General features: G+C 41.0%; 1 protein-coding gene across 2 annotated transcripts; it reads left to right on the forward strand.

Annotated features, from left to right (window-relative positions):
• Positions 1–10,685: 10,685 nt before the first annotated feature.
• RNF7 (ring finger protein 7) lies at positions 10,686–18,960 on the forward strand. 2 transcript variants are annotated; one of them, XM_023192123.2, is made up of 3 exons: positions 10,686–10,993; positions 15,699–15,746; positions 17,317–18,960. In XM_023192123.2, exons 1-3 carry the CDS (start codon positions 10,826–10,828, stop codon positions 17,371–17,373), a joined length of 273 nt encoding a protein of 90 aa, XP_023047891.1. In that variant the 5' UTR covers positions 10,686–10,825; the 3' UTR covers positions 17,374–18,960. The 2 variants fall into 2 exon arrangements, with proteins under 2 accessions (XP_023047891.1, XP_023047890.1); XM_023192122.1 differs by having other exon boundaries at positions 10,693–11,000.
• Positions 18,961–19,568: the final 608 nt, after the last annotated feature.

Below are 19,568 nucleotides of genomic sequence, written 5' to 3' on the forward strand. Positions count from 1 at the left end.
AACATCCCAGATTCCTTCTCTCCTCCACCATCGCCTCAGCAAATGCCCCTTATCCTCATGGCTACAAGGTGGCTGCCACACCTGTAACCTCTCATCTCCATTCCAGACCAGAAGAAAAAGAAGGAAAGGACAAGGAGGAAGTGCTAGTATCTGATTTTGGCCCTTTCCAAGTTGTGATATTCTCTTTTTCTTTTTTTTTTTTTTGAGACAGAGTTTCACTCTTGTTGCCCAGGCTGGAGGGCAATGGCATGATCTTGGCTCACTGCAACCTCCGCCTCCCGAGTTCAAGCATTTCTCCTGCCTCCCAAGTAGCTGGGATCACAGGCACGAGCCACCATGCCTGGCTAATTTTGTATTTCTAGTAGAGACAGAGTTTCTCCACGCTGGTCAGGCTGGTCTCAAACTCCCAACCTCAGGTATCTGCCCTCCTCGGCCTCCCAAAGTGCTGGGATTACAGGCGTGAACACCATGCCCAGCCTCAAGTTGTGACATTCTAAACCACATTGTCTTGTAAGCAGGACCTGGCCATATGGCTAAATGAGAAGCAGGAAAGAGGAGAAGGCAGAGTGCCATGGGAAAGAATATGGAGGAGGGGTTGACATAGGCTCTCTGAATAACAATTAGGGATTTGGGTCTTTATTTTATAGGAAAATCAGTGAGAACTCTGGGTTTCAAATGATAGAAAACCAATTCAAACTGACTTAAGTACAAAAGTAAATCTGTTGACTCCTATAAGTCCAGGGTGGTTCTAGCTAAAAGTCCAGCTGGAATCAAGGGTTCCCATAATGCTACCCACCTCCGTCTCCTAGGAGTTCTGCTGCTGTGTTGACTTTACTCTGAGGCAGGCTCTTTCCCACATGGGGGCAAGTTGAACAGCATTAGCCAAAGGGTTACATTCTGCCTGCTTAATAATCTCAAGAAGGAGCTCTTTGGATTTGGATTTTCACTGGACGACCGTGAGTCACATGCACACCTGTTAAGCAATCACTGTGCCAGGGAGATGAAATACACTAGACATCCCTGGGCTATGTGCATACCCTGGAGGGCAGGGGAGTGGAACCCTAAAACAGACTCAAGGTACTGTTCCAGAAAGAAGCAAAATGGAAGCTGGGTAGGCGGAAACAAGAGATGTCTACTAAGGAAAGAGGGCCAGGAATGGTATTAGAGCTGGTAATGATAAGATCAGAATGCTGCTTTCAGATGATTAATCTGGAAGCAGGGTCCAGGATGGGCTTGGAGTTGGGGAAGTTTGGGATTAGGAAAACCAGTTAGGAGGCTATTCTATCATCCAGGTAAAAGACATGACAGTGAGAATGGGAAAGACAGGACAAGTGTAAAAAGTTACTTCAGAGGTAGATTAATTGTCAGGATCACTCACGCCAAGAAGATATAAGGAAGAGGTATGAGGTCAGAGAAAAGTCACTTGGCTAATAAGAATGTGGGAGAACGCCTCTCCCAGAAGCTTAAGACCCACTCCCTCTAAGGTAGTTGTGAGATATCCTACCTGTTTATGATTATGTTCGTTCCCCTTGCAGGTAAACTACCGGTCTTAAAAATTACAGTCACTCCCCAGATCTCTTCAGATACCTTCAGATCAATTTGGAAAAATAGTAAGAAGTCTAATACTATCTGTAAAAAGAAGAAAAAGGTAAGTTCTTGGACGTCTGTGTCAGTGAGGAGCAGCCACCAGGGAGTACTGTGTGGAGCCTGGGCCGTTGGGGCAGATGGCACCATCAGCTGCAGGTTTTGCATTTGATTATATGAGAATTTAGGTTCTAGGTCATGCTCCGCTACACCATCATTCCAGTCTGATGGATGATGATTGAACCAAGAGACAAGTAGTAAGAGAACAACAGTTTCCTCAAAGATTGGCACAGACTGGGCCTCCCCTCTTTAATTCCCACCGCTACCCAAATCCTAATTGCTGCTAATCTATTGTGGATCTGAAAAGATAAATTTACCTTTAAATTTACCTAAACTCTTTATGAAGGCTGTGCTACCTCTTAGGAGGTAATGCTTTATGTATGTTTATTCCCCACTGTAAGAAGTTGAACTCCTTTTTTCTATAATTTATGATGTCCTGTTTATTATTTCACAGACTAAAAACTGAATATGGGTGCTGTATTTCCATATGGATGTCATCTATTTCCATGGCCAAGCAGACGTGCCTAGATAGATATTGCTTATTCTATAGTAATATTTTTCACTGTAACCAAGTCCCTTTCAAGTTCTCAAATTTGATGATTATTGTATGAAAGTTTAAAGTATGTGATAATCCTATCTTGTGATGATCCCATCACACTTGTCATTTTCTAAAATGTGGGTTTCACAAGTAGGCCTTAGTAAAAAGAGATGCAATTCTCTGAGGCTTCATCTCGCCTGCATATGAAATTTATAAGTTGAAGGAAGTCATACTTTTATCTAAGAAAGAAAGAATCCTCTTTCATAAATACACCTATATTTATGTTGGGAACAATAAGAATGCTTGGAAATAATAACTACTTCCTAAAAGACACCATCCCTAAAAATGAGGATCCTTCCTAAATGAGGAAACTTTTTTTTTTTAAGATGAGGTCTTGCTCTGTTGCCCAGGCTGGAGTGCAATGGTACAATCTCAGCTCATTGCAAACTCTGCCTCCTGCATTCAAGCGATTCTCCTGTCTCAGCCTCCTGAGTAGCTGGGATTATAGGCGTGCACCACCACGCCCAGCTGATTTTTTGTATTATTAGTAGAGACAGAGTTTCACCATGTTGGCCAGGCTGGTGTCGAACTCCTGACCTCAGGTGATCCACCTGTCTTGGCCTCCCAAGGTGTTGGGATTACAGGCGTGAGCCACCGTGCCCAGCCAAATGAGGAAACTTCAAATCCCTCTGCCCCACCGTGAAGATGCAACACAGCCCCATGTTGCATGGAGAGATGGAAGAGGTGTGGTTGATTGATGTACAGATGACAGTGGGTGAGTTGGGTTTTATATGCCACAACAATATGGTGCAGGATGAAGAGCATGGCCTGGGCAGTTAGATGAACCAGAAGTCTCCGTGGAGGAACTGCCACTTTCCAGGTACTGAGCCTGGGCAAGTCAGTTCATCTCATGCTCCTCAGTTTCCTCTTGTAACTGAGGAACTTAATATATGTAAGATATAGTTAAGAGGAGCAGGGCTGCGTGCAGTGGCTCACACCTGTAATCCCAGCAATTTGGGAGGCTGAGACAAAAGGATCTCTTGAGGCCAGGACTTCAAGACCAACCTGGGCAACATAGTGAGACCCCCTATCTCTACAAAAAATTGAAAAATTAGCCAGCTGTGGTGGCATGTGCCCATAAGCCTCGCTATTTGAAAGGCTGAGGCAGGAGGATTGCTTAAGCCCAGGAGGACAGCGCTTCAGTGAGCTGTGATTGCACCATTGTGCTCCAGCCTGGGTGAGGAAGTGAGACCCTACCACAAAAAAAAAAAAAAAACAAAAAAACAGTAGCACCTATCTCAATTGGTGAGCATTGAATGAGACCACACACGTCAGGCATTTTAGAACAATGCCTTGTTCATATTATATACTCAAAAATAAATATGAGTGGCTCTTATTATTGCTGCTATCATTGTGGATGTTAGAATTGAGTGGTTCTAGTTATTTCAGCTATGACAACCACACAAGAAACATAGGAAAGAAATGGAAAAAAAGAAGACTTAAGACCTCTTCGCTTTGAAGTAAAAATAAAAAACAAAACAAAAACATTTAATAAGTGCTAGCAAGTTTGTGGATCAAACTAACTGTGGGGTAAGAATGGCATAGTAAATTAGCTCCATTCTCCAGGGTCTTAGGATCTAGTTAAGAAGACAAGATCTTCGACCAGGTGCGGTGGCCCACGCCTGTAATCCCAGCACTTTGGGAGGCTGAGGCAGGTGGATCACCTGAGGTCAGGAGTTTGACACCAGCCTGGCCAACGTGGAGAAACCCCATCTCTACTAATAATACAAAAATTGGCCAGGTGTGGTGGCACAGGCCTGTAATACCAGCTACTCGGGAGGCTTAGGCAGGAGAATATTGCTTGAATCTGGGAGGCGGAAGTTGCAGTGAACCGAGATCACACCATTGCACTCCAGCCTGGGCAACAAGAGCGAAACGCCATCTCCCCCCCCCCCCCCCCCCAAAAAAAAAAAGCCAAGATTTTCTTGCATTAAAAGTCAACAATAAAGTATATGAGTTGGAAAAATATGTGTCATTAAGCAGGATAAGCAAGGCCATAGGACCATAGAGTAACAAGATCAATGTAACAAATTTACCAGAACTGATATATCCAATATGTCAGAGCATTTCTTTATGCTTAAAAGAAATGCAAATAGGCTGGGCGGGCTCGGTGGCTCACGCCTATAATCCCAGGACTTTGGGGGCTGAGATGTGTGCATCACGAGGTCAGGAGATCGAGACCATCCTGGCCAACATGGTGAAACCCTGTCTCTACTAAAAATACAAAAACTAGCTGGTCATGGTGGCGCATGCCTATAATCTCAGCTACTTGGGAGGCTGAGGCAGGAGAATGGCTTGAACCAGGGAGTTGGAGGTTGCAGTGAGCCAAAATCACGCCACTGCACTCCAGCGTGGCGAAAGAGCAAGACTCCATCAAAAAAAAAAAAAAAAGAAAAAAGAAAAGAGAAAGAAATGAAAATAAAATTTAAAAAGACCTTTTTGGAAATTTGTCACACATATTCACTGGGTGGGAGTGTAAAATCAGTATACCCCTTTAGCAGGTCTTTTGGCAGTGTTTATTAAAATGAAAAATACATAGCTTTCCACCTGGCCATTTTGCTTTTAGAAATTTGTTTACTGTCACATGTGTGCAAGGAAATACATATGTGGATGTTCACTGCAGCACTCTTTATTTTACATGGGAAATAACTAAATTTTTCTCAAAGAATTTCAGGAGAATAAATCACAGTAAATGTATGTGGTAGAATACTATGCAGTCATTGAAAGAATAATGTGGATACGTAAATGCTTATATGGAAAGGCATCCAAGTAACACCATTTTAAAAAACAGGTATAGAATATGTGAAAAATTCATACAAAAATGAATTGACATAATATAATCCAGCAATTTCACATGTTTGTATGTATCTAAAAGAACTGAATGTAGCGTCATTAAGAGATATTTGAACACCATGTTCAAAACATGCATCAAAACAGCATCATTTACAGTAAATCAAAGGTGGAAGTAGCCCAAATGTCCATGAAGAGATGACTGGATAAATTAAATGTGATATATATATAAAATGGGATATTGCTCGGCCTTAAAAACGAAGGAAATTCTGACACATGCTACAGCACGGATAAACCTTTAAGGATATTATGCTAAGTGAATAAGTCAGTCACTAAAATGCAAATACTGCATGCCTCCACTTAGATACTCACAGTAGTCAAAATCAGAGACGGAAAGTAGAATGGTGGTTGGGAGGATGTATGAGGAGGGAGTTATTGTTTCATAGGTACAGAGTTTCAGTTTTGCAAGATGAAAAAGTTTTGGAGATTGTTTACACAACACTGTGAACATACTAAACACTGCTGAACTGTACACTTAAAAATGGTTAAGATGGTAAATGTTATGCATAGTGTGTCTGCTTGTACATATACAGGAATTTCTGGAGAGTCTATTAATAGTACTTGGGTTTTTATTGTATTCCTGTTTTACTGTTCTTATCATTTGTGAGCTGTCAATTTTCAAAAACTTAAAATTGTTCAATAAATTATGATGAGCTTGTGAAACATCAGTAACAGCGCTCTTTGCTTGCTGTGTGACCTGGTGCCAAAAGTGTAGAAGAAGCGCAGTAAATCCTGTGATTTCCTGGGAGGACATGAATATGTGGTGGCAAAGAGTGGCCAGTGAGAACACAAAGATGAGTACATTTTTTCTAAGCACAGAGGGCAATCCAGCTGAAGAAGGCAGGGAAAGTTCTGTCTGATTTTGAGGAAAAGCCAGTCCATGGTACGCTTGGATGACTGTGCAGACCAGTCTCACAAGGATCCTGCAGAGGGGTGCCGGGGATGGCCTTGACAGGTAGGTTGGGGCCATATTGTGGCAGGGCTTAAATGAACAATCAGGACATTTAGATTTCGTTCTGATGATAATGTGGAGCTTTGGAACATTTTGAGCAGGACAGTGTCAGAGGTAGGAAAATTAACCAGGCATGTTAAATTGAGTGGGAGTTAGACTGGGGAGGAAAGGCAGGGAAGAAGTCAGGACACCATAATCCAGAAGCAGGGTGATGAGGTTAAGATTCCACAATGGGAATGGAAAGTTTGGTTGATTCTAGAAACTTCTAAAGAAAGAATGAACAGATAATTGTGTATGAAGGGCGAGGAAGGGGAAAATGTCAACAGTGACTGTGGTTTCAGACCAGGACAGTTATACCTAGGAGAGAATTACATCTCAGGCAAAGAAAGCAAACTGTTGAAAGAAAGCTAAATTTTGCAAGAAAGGAAATGAACTCCCTTTCACCTGTCGAGTAGGAAGCAACAATGAGTCATTCAAGCAGATGTCATCAATATCTAATAGAAAAACTCAGCAGATTTCAAAAAAGAGGTAAAAGCATACACACAGTGCTATACTCATCCACATCTGCAGCTCCAGAAGATTCAATGTGGAGCAATTTTAGACAAATGGATGAAAATCGATCCCCTTGGCCGGGCGCGGTGGCTCAAGCCTGTAATCCCAGCACTTTGGGAGGCCGAGACGGGCGGATCACGAGGTCAGGAGATCAAGACCATCCTGGCTAACCCGGTGAAACCCCGTCTCTACTAAAAACACACAAAAAAAAAACTAGCCGGGCGAGGTGGCGGGCGCCTGTAGTCCCAGCTACTCCGGAGGCTGAGGCAGGAGAATGGCTGAACCCGGGAGGCGGAGCTTGCAGTGAGCTGAGATCCGGCCACTGCACTCCAGCCCGGGCGACAGAGCCAGACTCCGTCTCAAAAAAAAAAAAAAAAAAAAAAAAAAAAGAAAATCGATCCCCAAAACTCTACTTTCTCAGCAAAGTCACCAGGTTTCTAAAGAAGGCATCATGAAACTTAGGCGTGGGTTTCTCTCTTTCATTTTTCATCTATTCTGAAATATTCTACATCACTTCTTTTTACACCTGAAATTGATTTACGTCACACAGTAACGTAACACATTACGTCACACATTGATGATTGATGTCTTACAATGAATGAAATATAATGTTGGGAGGATTAAAGGAATTCTCCAATAAAGGCTGATTGCTTTGGTCAAATGTACGCTTTCAGTATGGGGTGTGTGTGTGTGTGTGTGTGTGTTGGGGGAGTAGGGCAGCAGGATTAATAATTTATGGCCACAGCACCGTCATCTAAGACCAAGAGAGGTAAATGAACTGGAGGGTTCCATCTGACCAAAAAAGACCAGCAAATGCTCAGGGACCTATGGACACGAACACAATTATTTCCAAGAAAAAAGATGAGCCATAACTCTCGTCTGACAAGTGTGATGGAGAGCAGACTTGCTTAGAAGGACATTCCCAGGAGGAGGTAGCATATACATTTCAGGCTAGCTTTGATCTCTAGCCTCTAGGAACAATTTTCTTGCTTTGTCATTATAGTTCCAAACATTGGTCCCTTTGGGGAAACTACTCCAGCTCAACAAGCAAATGTCATCAGGTTTGTTTTTGTTTTTATTTCTTTCCCTGGTGCAGGAAAGAAGTCCAGAATATGCCTCTATAGCATAAGCATTATTTTGAGCGAAAGGCATTTGGGAATTGACAGATGCAGGAAGAGTTGTTTTATTTTATTTTAATTTTTTCCCTGAACTTACCTGTCTAAAAGCAATGCCTCTCAAAAGAATTCAACTGTCTTAAATTCCTTCCCAGGAATTTTAAAACCAGGGAAGATTGACCCTATCATTAGAAACAAGAAGTTGGTACTGGGATAATAAATCAGCTGATAGACTTTGTCACAAAACTATCGTATCTCCCATCTATTCTCCCAAAGGCCTGTTTATCTTTTCTGAAAGTTATTTTCCAGAAGTACCCTTTCTCCTTCTCCCTTTCCTTTATTTAGACAGTATATAAGCCCCAAATTCTAATTGCCCCTTGAGTCATAACTTTCTGTGAACTCTGACTACTTCGGTGAATAAAAATCTATCTTTTCTCCTGCTAATCTGTGTTTTGTTGGTTTAATTTGCAGTCCCCCCAAATACTGAACCTAAGAGGGTAGAGGGAAAGTTTTACCTCCCTGACAACAGGAAAACTTATTTTGTTAAAGATGAATGGCACAGAAGGGGGAAATGATGGTTGGAATGAGGACCAAAGAAATAACAAAAATGTCCACTTGTACTGAGACAAACTTTTCCTAAATATTTATCAGTTAGTCCTTAAATATTTTGCTTAAGAGAAGTCCTCAAAATTAAAGAAACTACGTCTTCAATGTACTGAGCAGAAGGAATGGAGACTGTGCAGCTGAGGAAGCGGGGCCTGAAAAATAAGTGTGGGTTGTGTCCCCACACACCAAGGACTGGTGAGAGGAACAACACACAGTGGTGGAGTGGGAACTGAGCAGGCCATGAGGAGGACAGATATTTGTTTTGCTGCATTCAAGGCCGCCTATAGTTCCTGCCCTTTGGGTGCTCATGATGGCAGACAAGCTCTCATGAAGGTGAACCAAAGGAGGGAAATCACAGGAGACCCGTTGGCCCCGCCATGCCTGAACAGCTGCTGCCGCCTGAACTTTCTACCGCACTCCGGCTTTCCCTCCTCCCCATGCATGCTTGCTTGTTGCACTGAACTCCGGCGCATCACTCATTCCTGTTCTTTTTGTCAGGAGAAAAAGTTCTCCTGACATGCAGTGTGTCAAAACCATACTCATCTCCCCAACCCGCCTTCCACTTCCCGCCCCTATGCTCCCTCCTGGCTTCTGTTCTCAAATTTCACCGCAGCAGACACCTCTCTCCAGATTTCATGCCTCAGCAAGGGCACATACCATTCCTCCAGCAAAGCCATCCTTCTCCCTTTTCACCATTTCATCCTTTTGTCTTTCAAACTTCTCACCAACTGGGTGCGTTTTATCCTTCTCTTTGTTAGATACCTAGCATTTACAGCCATCTCTAGGCAGATGTGTGGTCGTTCAGTAAGAAGGGAACACATGTTTTGTGTGCTCACTCCAATGGGTGTCTGGCTTATAAAGTTGGTGTGGTCCAATTCCTGTCTGCCACCACCATTGTGCTCTGCTCTGGCCAACAGCTCAGGGAAGTTTGCTCTCTCCACTGGCCCTGAAGGCCTCCCATGTTCCCCCAGTTCAAACTTCACTTCTCCCATGAGGTTTTTCCTCACTGCATCCTGTACCCTTACAGCCCTTAACACACCACTCAGCAAATACACATTTGCATCTAACCAAATGTGACCCTGCGTCCATATTTATGTTTCTATATATTAATGCTTTCTCGTTTCCCCTGCTAGGCTCCATTAGCCTGGTTAGCTTTTGCCCAGGTATCAGGAGATGAGGGGATGGCGAGAGGTTCAGAATCCAAACTTGACAGAGTAGGTGTCCACCACTAGGTGACGGTGGGATCAGGCATCTCCTTAGGCTGTCTGTGCTTCTGCTTTCTTTTCAATGGAGATGCCTGCTTTCTTGGAAACACAGGTGATGGTGGGCTAGCAGTAGAAGCACTACTGTAATAACGATGTGATCTTTGTCATTTCACTTCTTCGGACCTCATTAGTCCTACATATAAAAAGAGGAAGTTAAATTAGCTCAAATGTACTGAGCAGAAGGAATGGAGACTGTGCAGATGAGGAAGCAGGGCCTGAAAAATACGTGTGGGTTGTGTCGCCACACACCGGGACTCCTGGGATCCTGACCTCTTTTAGGGGTCAAAAGAGGGCAAACTAGTTGCCTAACAATATTTAGAGCTATTTCTCTCTTTTCACTCTCATTCTACGAGTGTACACCGGAGTTTCTAGAAACTACATGGTATGTGAAGTTATCCCTCTAATGATAACCTCTAATGAGGTTATTACTGTGATTTTTAATGAATACATTTTAAAATGTTTTAATTTCTTAAAAAGAAACATTAATCTCTATATATGTGTGTATACATATACAGGAAATGTATGAATATTCATTATACATGAATGTACATATATTCATTGTATATATGTATATATATTCATACATAATATGTGTGTGTGTATATATATGCTTATACATTTCCTACATAAATAAAAGCTCTTTAAGGGACTAATAATTTTTAAGTGAAAAGGAGTCCTGAGACCAAAAAGTCTTAGAATCACTGAACCAGATTTCTAGATCTTTAAGATTATTAATTCACTCAAGAAATAATTGTGCCTCTTGTGGCCAGGCATTTTGTAGATACCGAGGACAATGTGGTGATAAGAACATGTTCCCTGCTCTGATAGAGTTTTACACTTGGGAAGGAAGAGACAAACAAATAAATGAACAAGATTATTTCTGAGAGCAGTAGTTTTAATGAAGCCATAAAGCAGGACACACATGCCAGCATAATCTGTGCGCATGCTCAGACCTAACACCCCCGCAGCGCGACAGGCAGATTCAGCTGCGTCGCCCCGAGAGGCCGCCAAGCCCGCTCCGTCGCCCCAGGAGGGCGAGGGCGGGGCCTGCCTGCCCCCCGCCGCTGGCGTCCGGTGACGTCACTGGGCCGCGCCAGCCAATCGTGGGCGGCCGGGGTCTAGGCACCACGGTGGCCTGCGGCCTGCGGGCGGCGCTGTGGCCCGTCGGGCGGCCCAGAAGAGCCGCCCTAGCCTCCCGCCTACCCCAAGCCAACGTCTCCGCCGTCGGCTCCGCGGCGCCGCCATGGCCGACGTGGAAGACGGAGAGGAAACCTGCGCCCTGGCGTCTCACTCCGGGAGCTCAGGCTCCAAGTCGGGAGGCGACAAGATGTTCTCCCTCAAGAAGTGGAACGCGGTGGCCATGTGGAGCTGGGACGTTGAGTGCGATACGTGCGCCATCTGCAGGGTCCAGGTGATGGGTAAGCGCTGCACGCAAGGCCGGGGCCGCGCTGCGGCCTCCGGGAGCCGACTTCGGGGTTGGGAAGGGACGGACGCCCGCCAGAAGCCTTGGAAAGTCCACTGCCTTGGGGAGTGGGTGGAGGTCGCCCTGCCCGGGCGCCGGAGGAACGCGGAGCCACGATCCTGCTGCGGCTCCTGAGGGCTGAGGGGTTGTGCAACAGGCGCCCGGCGCCGGGTGGTTGGTGTTCTAGGGAGAGAAATGGGCAATAAACGGAGGTAAACAAGGTAATTTCAGGTAGTGATGGGTGTGACTAGGAAAATAAAACCGGGTGATTGTTGGGAACTAGCAGGAAACACTTCGGTTTATGTGGCCAGCCCCTGTTCTAAAAGCTCATCGCAAGGTGGACAGAGTAAAGGCCGTGATTCAGCAGTGAACTTTAATAGTCTTGGTCACCACCAAAGTGATGCTCCGGAGTCATCTTCCACAAAACGACACCCTTAGTTCTCCTCGAGGGACGCAGGAAAGTGTTCACAGCCACTGCATTTCCGGATTAGCTTACCGCCGCTCTTCGAATGGCTTTTAAATCTGGATTGATCTAAGACGGGTCAGATAGCACTAGCGTGGCTTGAAGGGGACAGTGTGATTCAAGAATATTTAAGTTTCATGGAAGCTGAAGAATTGTAAGCCCTTTTTTCAGAAATGTAAAACTTCATCTCCATTACACCCCCCTCTCCACATCGGATGTCATTTCCTGGAGAAGATACTGCCCTGCTCTGAGTCATGCCTTTGTGGAGAACCCTCTTACAAATATGTCTTCTTTCTGTGATATTTTGAGTTAAAATATTAGACCAAGCGAAACGTTTCAGAACAGTTTAATCTTGTTATATTTTATATGGTTCTAAGATCTCAGACCACTTTGAAAAGCAGGTGCTATTTAAATGCAAGTTGTATTTTCAGATAGGGCATTTAAAATTACTGTGAGAGCATCTTCAGTGGAGTTCTTTATTGAGGGTAGTTAAAGAAAACAGATATTTCTATAGTTTGAAAACTGACTTGTCTTGAAAAATGAGAGAATTGGAGAACATAAAGAGAATTGCTGTCCTTGAGCGGGGATGAGACTTTAAACCTACCAGAATCAAGAGCTTTCCCAATTTATGCTCTTTTGTCTTTTATTCTAAGGGCTTGTTTCAAAGAGGATTTACAACAATTGGATTCAGATATTTTTACCTTTTACTTTTGAAAGACCTTGTTATTAGACATGACCCACTTATTTTATATGGATCACTTGAGCCCAGGAGTTTGAGACCTGCCTAGGCAACATCGCAAGACCCTATCTCTACAATTAAAAATTAAAATTAAAAAAGTGACCAGGCATGGTGGCCTCCAGCTACTCAGGAGGCTGAGGTGGGAGGATCCCTTGAGCCCAGGAGGTCGAGGCTACAGTGAGCCTTGTTCCTGCCACTGCCACGATACTCCAGCTTGGGTGACAGAATGAGACCCTGTCTCAAAAACAAACAAAACATATTAGGCTTTAAAGGTATCTAGTTTATTTGCCAGCAATACAGCTGCCCCTACCCTCACTTAGGAATCATAATTTCCAGTTTGGGAAGCATTTTTTAACTGATCCAGGAGACCTTTTGTTTTTTTTTTGTTTTTTGTTTTTTTTGCAATACAAGTTTTGCTAAACATTTTATCTCCTAAATAAATTTCCTTTAGTTTAAAGGAAACTAAACTTTCACTTAGTTCTTTTTCAGTTTAAAAATAATGTTCCCAAAGGGTATTTTCAAAAGATTTCTCTCCCAAAAAGCTATTTCCTCCCCAAAGGAAAAACATTTAAGCAGTAAGTGGAAATGTATTACCTGAAATAATGATTGAAACTTTGCAACAAATAAACTTTACTGAGCTATTTTAATGTAGGTCAAAGTATAGGCTATAAATGACACATTTCATCGTAAACTTTCTAATTACAGCAAGTATTCTGCCACTACAGGATCAGTCTTGCATATTTGCAAACAGCTGTACTTTGGGTTCAGGAAAGTATTCTAGGCTAGACCTTTGTATTTTGTTTATGAGGTGTTAAAACCCACTTAGAGGTCAGGTGACAGCAGAAGGAAATGTTTTTTTCCAGACTTCCTAGTCCTTACCCTAGCACCCTTCTAAAAGGTGTTATTGTACTCCTTAGAAATGTGCTGTTTTAGATTCTAGGAAGATCATTAAAACAATTTTTTATCTTTTATCTGAAACTTTAGGAATTTGTGTAGATTTGGGTCAGTTTTGATAATCTACATTAGAGCTATAAGCGTAATTTAGAGATTCCGAGATTCAGCAACAAGAACCCACTTTGTTCCCTTTCCTTAGTATTTGGAATTTATCTCACACTTGTGATTTATTATACTTTCTGCTCCCAAGATTTGCCTGTCAGCCCATTCTGATATGGATAACACTCCCATCTTGGTTTCCACTATCCTCCCTTCATTCAGAAAGGAGTGATGATTGCACAGTGAGCAAGTGCTGATGAAAAGGGTTAAATAGGTTTGCTAGTACAGCCAGTTATAATAGCCAGGGTAACCCTTCATGACTGTATCACCTTGGATATTTCACATAACTTTTGGGAGCCTTATTTTCCTAATTTGTAAAGAGACAGTTGGGATCACCAACCTTAATATTAAAATTCTGTGATTGCACAGAACTAGAGCCAGATACAGGTAGCATGTCTTCACCGTTGTATCACAACCCTCATGATATTTAGTTGTCTGTCTACGTCCGCATTTGCTGGTGAGCCCCTTGAGACCCAGCCTTGGTCATTTTGGTGTCCGCAGTGCGTAACTCCCTGCACAGAGGAGTAATTGTGGGATTGAAGAAAACCTCAGGAGGCAGTGGTTGTTTTTAATCCACACTGAAGAGACTAGGGCGGTGGTGTGTTTTTAAGGGTAAGAGCATGTGGAGAGGAGCAAACAAATGCCTGAGCAAAATCCAGTGTAAGAAGAGAAGCAGGCTTCAACTCCACTGTGTTTCTGTTTTTACAGAATTATTTTTCTCCTATTTATGTTAAAAACTATTTTCTGTTGGTTTGAACTTCCTTTTACCCAACACTGACTCCTCTTCCAGCTAGTGGATGAGTCCATTTTTGGTCCCTAAAATATTCTATATTACTTTTTTCATTAAGCTGATAGTATTCCAGATTGAATTTTGAAAACTTCTAGTACAGCCTTTAGGATATCATTTTTAGTGTTTACACCTACTCCACTATATTAGAAGTTACTGTAAGCTCACTGGGCATGCTCATGGACAGTTCATTTTCAAGACACCCTTTTAAATAACCCATATATATAATGTTAGTGTTTGTTTATATGTACATCAAGAAATTCTAGAAGGATATCCAAGAAACCAGTAATAAAGTAATTTATTAAAGTAGTTTACCATTGTGGGGTAAATGCTTTGGGCTCAGACTTACCTGTAAAGGAAGTATTCTTTTTTTTAACTTTTATTTTAGGTTCAGGGGTATAAGTGCAGGTTTGTTACATAGGTAAACTTGTGTCACGGGTTTGTCGTACAGATTATTTCATCACCCAGATATTAAGCCTAGTACCCATTAGTTATTTTTCCTGGTCCTCTCCACCCTCCACCTGCGAAAGGCCCCAGTGTGTGTTGTTCCCCGCTGTGTGTCCATGTGTTCTCATCATTTAGCGCCCAAGCATTTTCTTACAAAGAAAAAAAACCTTAGTGTTTAGGGATATCTAGTATTTACTTATTTTATCTATAAAATTCTCACCAGTATATATCATTCCCACTTAATATATAAATACATCACGGTATTGTCCCTTTTTTACAGATGAGGGAATTGGAGTTCGTAGTTGGTCCAAGGCCATGAACCTAATCAAAGCCAGTGAAATGGGATTTGATTGTAGATCTGGCTCCGCAGCCCTTGCTTTCCTCTCGGTGTCTCACTGGCTTCTCACCAGCCTTGTCTGGATGACCATCAGTAGCAACCTATTAGAAGCATACAAAGCAGTTCATTTTAGAGGAAGTCTCAAGCGTCTTAGGGTAGAAAGTAAAAAGTTGCTTTTTATGAGTTGCTGAAGGAAAACTTCTGTATCAGTAAGTATGGATGACTTTAAAAAACCTGTTTATGAAAGAATCAAATTTTTTCAATTTAAGTTTTATATAAGTTATATATTCACATAGTTCAGAAATTGAGGAAGGTATGTATGTTACCTGGAAGAGGAGTGAAAACTCTCCTTCCCATTCCAAACCCTCCCAGTAAACTTTATTATTGGTTCCTTGGGTATCCTAGTGTTTCTTGATGTATGTATAAATAAATGCTAACATATATATACGGTTTATTTAAAGGGTGTCTTGAAAATAAACTGCCCGTGAGCATGCCCAGTAAGCATATAGTAACTTCTAATATAGTGGAGTGTGGCATATTTTTCTCTAGTAATATTCTCTATTGGCACTGTCAGGACATCTTTTCATCAGAGCTTATAAAAATAGAGGATTTGTTGTTAACTGTTGTGAAATTGCCCCTGGTTATAAGTAAATTAGTAGAATGCCTTGTACTTTATTCCTCTTTAAATAGTTATATTCAGATGAGAAATTAATAGTATGGATCTTTACTGCCATCTCTAACTCTTAGAGCTTTTGACTTTGAAGTGTCTGGTTTTTAAAAATTGCACTCTGAGCATCAGAATGAGAATTGCTGTTTGTTTACTTTTAGATGCCTGTCTTAGATGTCAAGCTGAAAACAAACAAGAGGACTGTGTTGGTATGTTGTAATTTCGTTCTCTTGCTTTTTCAACTGAAGGTTTTCTCTCAGTAGGGGTGTTTGAATTTGAAATTAAGATTGACTTTATCAATACACAAAAATAAACTGTAAAGCAGTGATCCATTATTAATATAAAATATGTTGGTTCTCAGAAGAGTTTAATGGAATGAACCTGCAAATCCTTTTATTGCCATAATTAAGAATTGGTTATATATTCCAGACATGGTCATAATAAACATTTTGGTAATCAAAAATTAAATACTTTCTATTTAGAAAATTATAAAATCGGAATGTCAAAACATTATTTGAATTTTGGCTATGTTATAGGTCACTTTTGGTTCTAATAAGGCATTTCACTTTTCAATACTTTTATAATACGGTATTTAACTTTAAAACCAGAGTAGAAAAATTCTAAGTCTCAAGTATGTTTTTGGAATGTGGTTTGTGTATCAAATTTTCTTTAGAGTCTTAGACTATAAAAGTTGTCGTAGGCTAAATATTTTAGGCAGTTCAAAGATTTTTATGCCCTAGTTCTTGAGGTGATCAAGTCTGGATTGCTATATAAACATGTTTACAGATTTTCTTAGAATAAAAGATTGGCTTTGTATTTTGTGTTTGCGTGGTGTACATAGAACACAAATACATGATGTACATAGAACTTCTTAATATTGATTCTTGCAGTTTTGATCCAGTTCTTCCTCCTGAAACACTTAGAATGTTTCACTCTTGCTTCCTATACCCTGTAGCAAATTTTCATAGGAATTTTTTTTTCTTTTTTTCTGCCTTACTTCTTTCATTTAATCTTTTTCTCTTGTCATATAGCTCAGTTGATCAAGCAAGGGACAGATGAATACCAAATTTGAGATTGCATTCTAGGTTATGGATGATTTCCCTTGTTTTAAAGTTTTTCTTCCATGCTGCTTGTTTAAAAAGTATTAATTTGGGAATTGTGAGGGGCAGGCCACTTTCTTGGATCACAGAGAGACCTCTCTCTCCAGCCAGCCACTTTGAAAATTTCGTCGTCACATGAGGAATTGCACTGCTTATGGATGACTTAACAATTCATTACTTTTAGAAAACAGCTCAGCTCAGTAGATGCACAACTGAATATTTAGAAGCATGTTATTTATAATAGCCTACTGCATGCTAAAAACATTTATAACTCATTCTGTCTTGGTAAATAAAAATTGGAAGGACATTTTTCCATAAAATAAAGCCCAGAAGGTCTCTAAGGTCAGTGCATAACTGAGAAGGTCAGATCTAAGGAAGGTTCAAGTCCTTTCATCTCCTAAGTTCAAGAAGACAGCATGTGGAGCTGTGTAGGAACTAGGGGTCATCACATCACCCATAGATTCTAGAATGGGGATGGAAAGGCTCTCAAACAGTGACTTGTGTCTCTGTGTAATTTACACATTTAAGTTTCTGTTTCTTTATAGATAGAAAAACATTATTTTGGCCAATTAACATCTTTTTTCAAGATTATTATTTGTAATATAAAATAAGCTATAATTTTGAGTTCAGTATTTAAATTGAAATATGTAATGTCAACTCTTCTTTTTCTTTCTTTCAGTGGTCTGGGGAGAATGTAATCATTCCTTCCACAACTGCTGCATGTCCCTGTGGGTGAAACAGAACAATCGCTGCCCTCTCTGCCAGCAGGACTGGGTGGTCCAAAGAATCGGCAAATGAGAGTGGTTAGAAGGCTTCTTAGTGCAGTTGTTCAGAGCCCTGGTGGATCTTGTAATCCAGTGCCCTACAAAGGCTAGAACACTCCAGGGGATGAATTCTTCAAATAGGAGCTGATGGATCTGTGGTCCTTTGGGACTCATCAAAGCCTTGGTTTAGCATTTTGTCAGTTTTATTTTCAGAAATTCTCTGCGATTAAGAAGATAATTTATTAAAGATGGTCCTTTCTACCTCTGTGGTGTGTGTCGCGCACACAGCTTAGAAGTGCTATAAAAAAGGAAAGAACTCCAAATTGAATCACCTTTATAATTTACCCATTTCTCTACAACAGGCAGTGGAAGCAGTTTCAGAGAACTTTTTGCATGCTTATGGTTGATCAGTTAAAAAAGAATGTTATAGTAACAAATAAAGTGCAGTTTAAAACCCAACTCTTATTCTTAATTTGTTCCTAATATGTATTTTTGGCAGGGAAAGGGAGTGGTCCATGAAATCTTTATGTGATGTGAGGATTTTAAGTTTGGGCCAGTGAACGGGGTAGATAAAATTTAACTTTTAGGCATATGGAATTTTGATTGCCTTTAAAGTTACTATTCTCTGTCATTCAGCAAGAAAACGTAGATCTGCACTCACCTCACTGTTCAATCATTGAGTGGTAAAGGACAGAAGTATTTTCTGGTTCTGGTCAGATGATGTAATTTTTTTTTTTTTTTTTTGAGGTGAAGTGAAGTCTTGCTCTGCCACCCAGGCTGGAGTGCAGTGGCATGATGTCAGCTCACTGCAACCTCCACCTCCCAGGTTCAAGCGATTCTCCTGCCTCAGCCTCCCGAGTAGCTAGGATTATAGGCATGTGCCACTACACCTGGCTGATTTTTGTGTTTTTAGTAGAGACAGGTTTCCCCATGTTGACCAGGCTGGTCTCGAACTCCTGAGCTCAGGTGATCCGCTCACCTTGCCTCCCAAAGTGCTGGGATTACAGGTGTGGATCACTGCGCCCGGCCCAGATGATATAATTTAACTGTGTTTTAGGTAACATGTTAATAAGGGAAAATGTTTACCAGTGTAGCATTGGGTCAAAAAGTTTATTTTATCACACAATGTTTTAATAAATGGTTTATTCTGCTTACCTTATTTGAATTGTCATTATAATTTTATGTGCAACCTTAAACTTAATAAACTTGTCGAGTAAATACTTTAATTTGAAAAAATTCATATGCATTTGCTCTTTCATTTGACAATAATAAAATTTAAGGTTTATTACCTGGAAACAGTGCAAGAAAATACTAAACTTTATCAAACTGTTTCACACTGAGGGGAGGTTATTTTGTAACAAATAACAGACCACAAGTTCATTTTGGATTCTTCTGTGGTAGAGTCTACTGATACGAATTTAAGAAAAAACCTTAGAATCTTAACTTTTCACATCTGCAGATTCAGTTTGCCATTCTGAATTTTTAAATCTAAGAGATGTGGATACATAGAATGTTTAAAAACGTTAACAATTAGAATAAAAAATTAAAATTATGCTTTTGTATGGGTTACTTTTTATGAATCACATTTCTCTGGAAATTTTTGCTTTGTATTTTTTCACAGTTGTCTCTCTAGCTACTGAAAAAATTACACAAATATCTTTGGCCATTTGAATTTATCATTGTGCAGTAAACTGTTTTAGTAACTTTCTGTTGGACCTTTTTAGAAGGTTGCATCCTTAAAATGTGAACCAGATACACGGCTTTGCATTGAAGAGGAAAGCAATAGAATGTCAGGTTACTTTAGACAGTGTGACACTGTGTAAATGAAATGTGGAGGATGGCGCTAACAATTTGATTTTCCACACAGCAAGACCACAGTCCCACCACCTAACAAAGCCCTGTTTATGCTACACACCAGCATCTGAGGGAAGAGGAGGCGCTGTGACAAAGCAGCGCTGATGCTGCCCAGCCTGCCATGATCACAGCTCATCTGCACAGCCGTCCAAAAGTTTAATACATACTCATCAGAAGGAATGCTGGGGCAATTTTGGGTTCCAACACAAAAGTTAAGCATCGAACAGATTTTTCTTTCCATTTGATTAAATGATGCTGATTTTATTTTACTCTTGCATTAGAAACAAACATTAGTTATCTTTCTCTATTTAAT

This window comes from Piliocolobus tephrosceles, chromosome 2 (assembly GCF_002776525.5).
Source record: "Piliocolobus tephrosceles isolate RC106 chromosome 2, ASM277652v3, whole genome shotgun sequence".
Taxonomy (NCBI): domain Eukaryota; kingdom Metazoa; phylum Chordata; class Mammalia; order Primates; family Cercopithecidae; genus Piliocolobus; species Piliocolobus tephrosceles.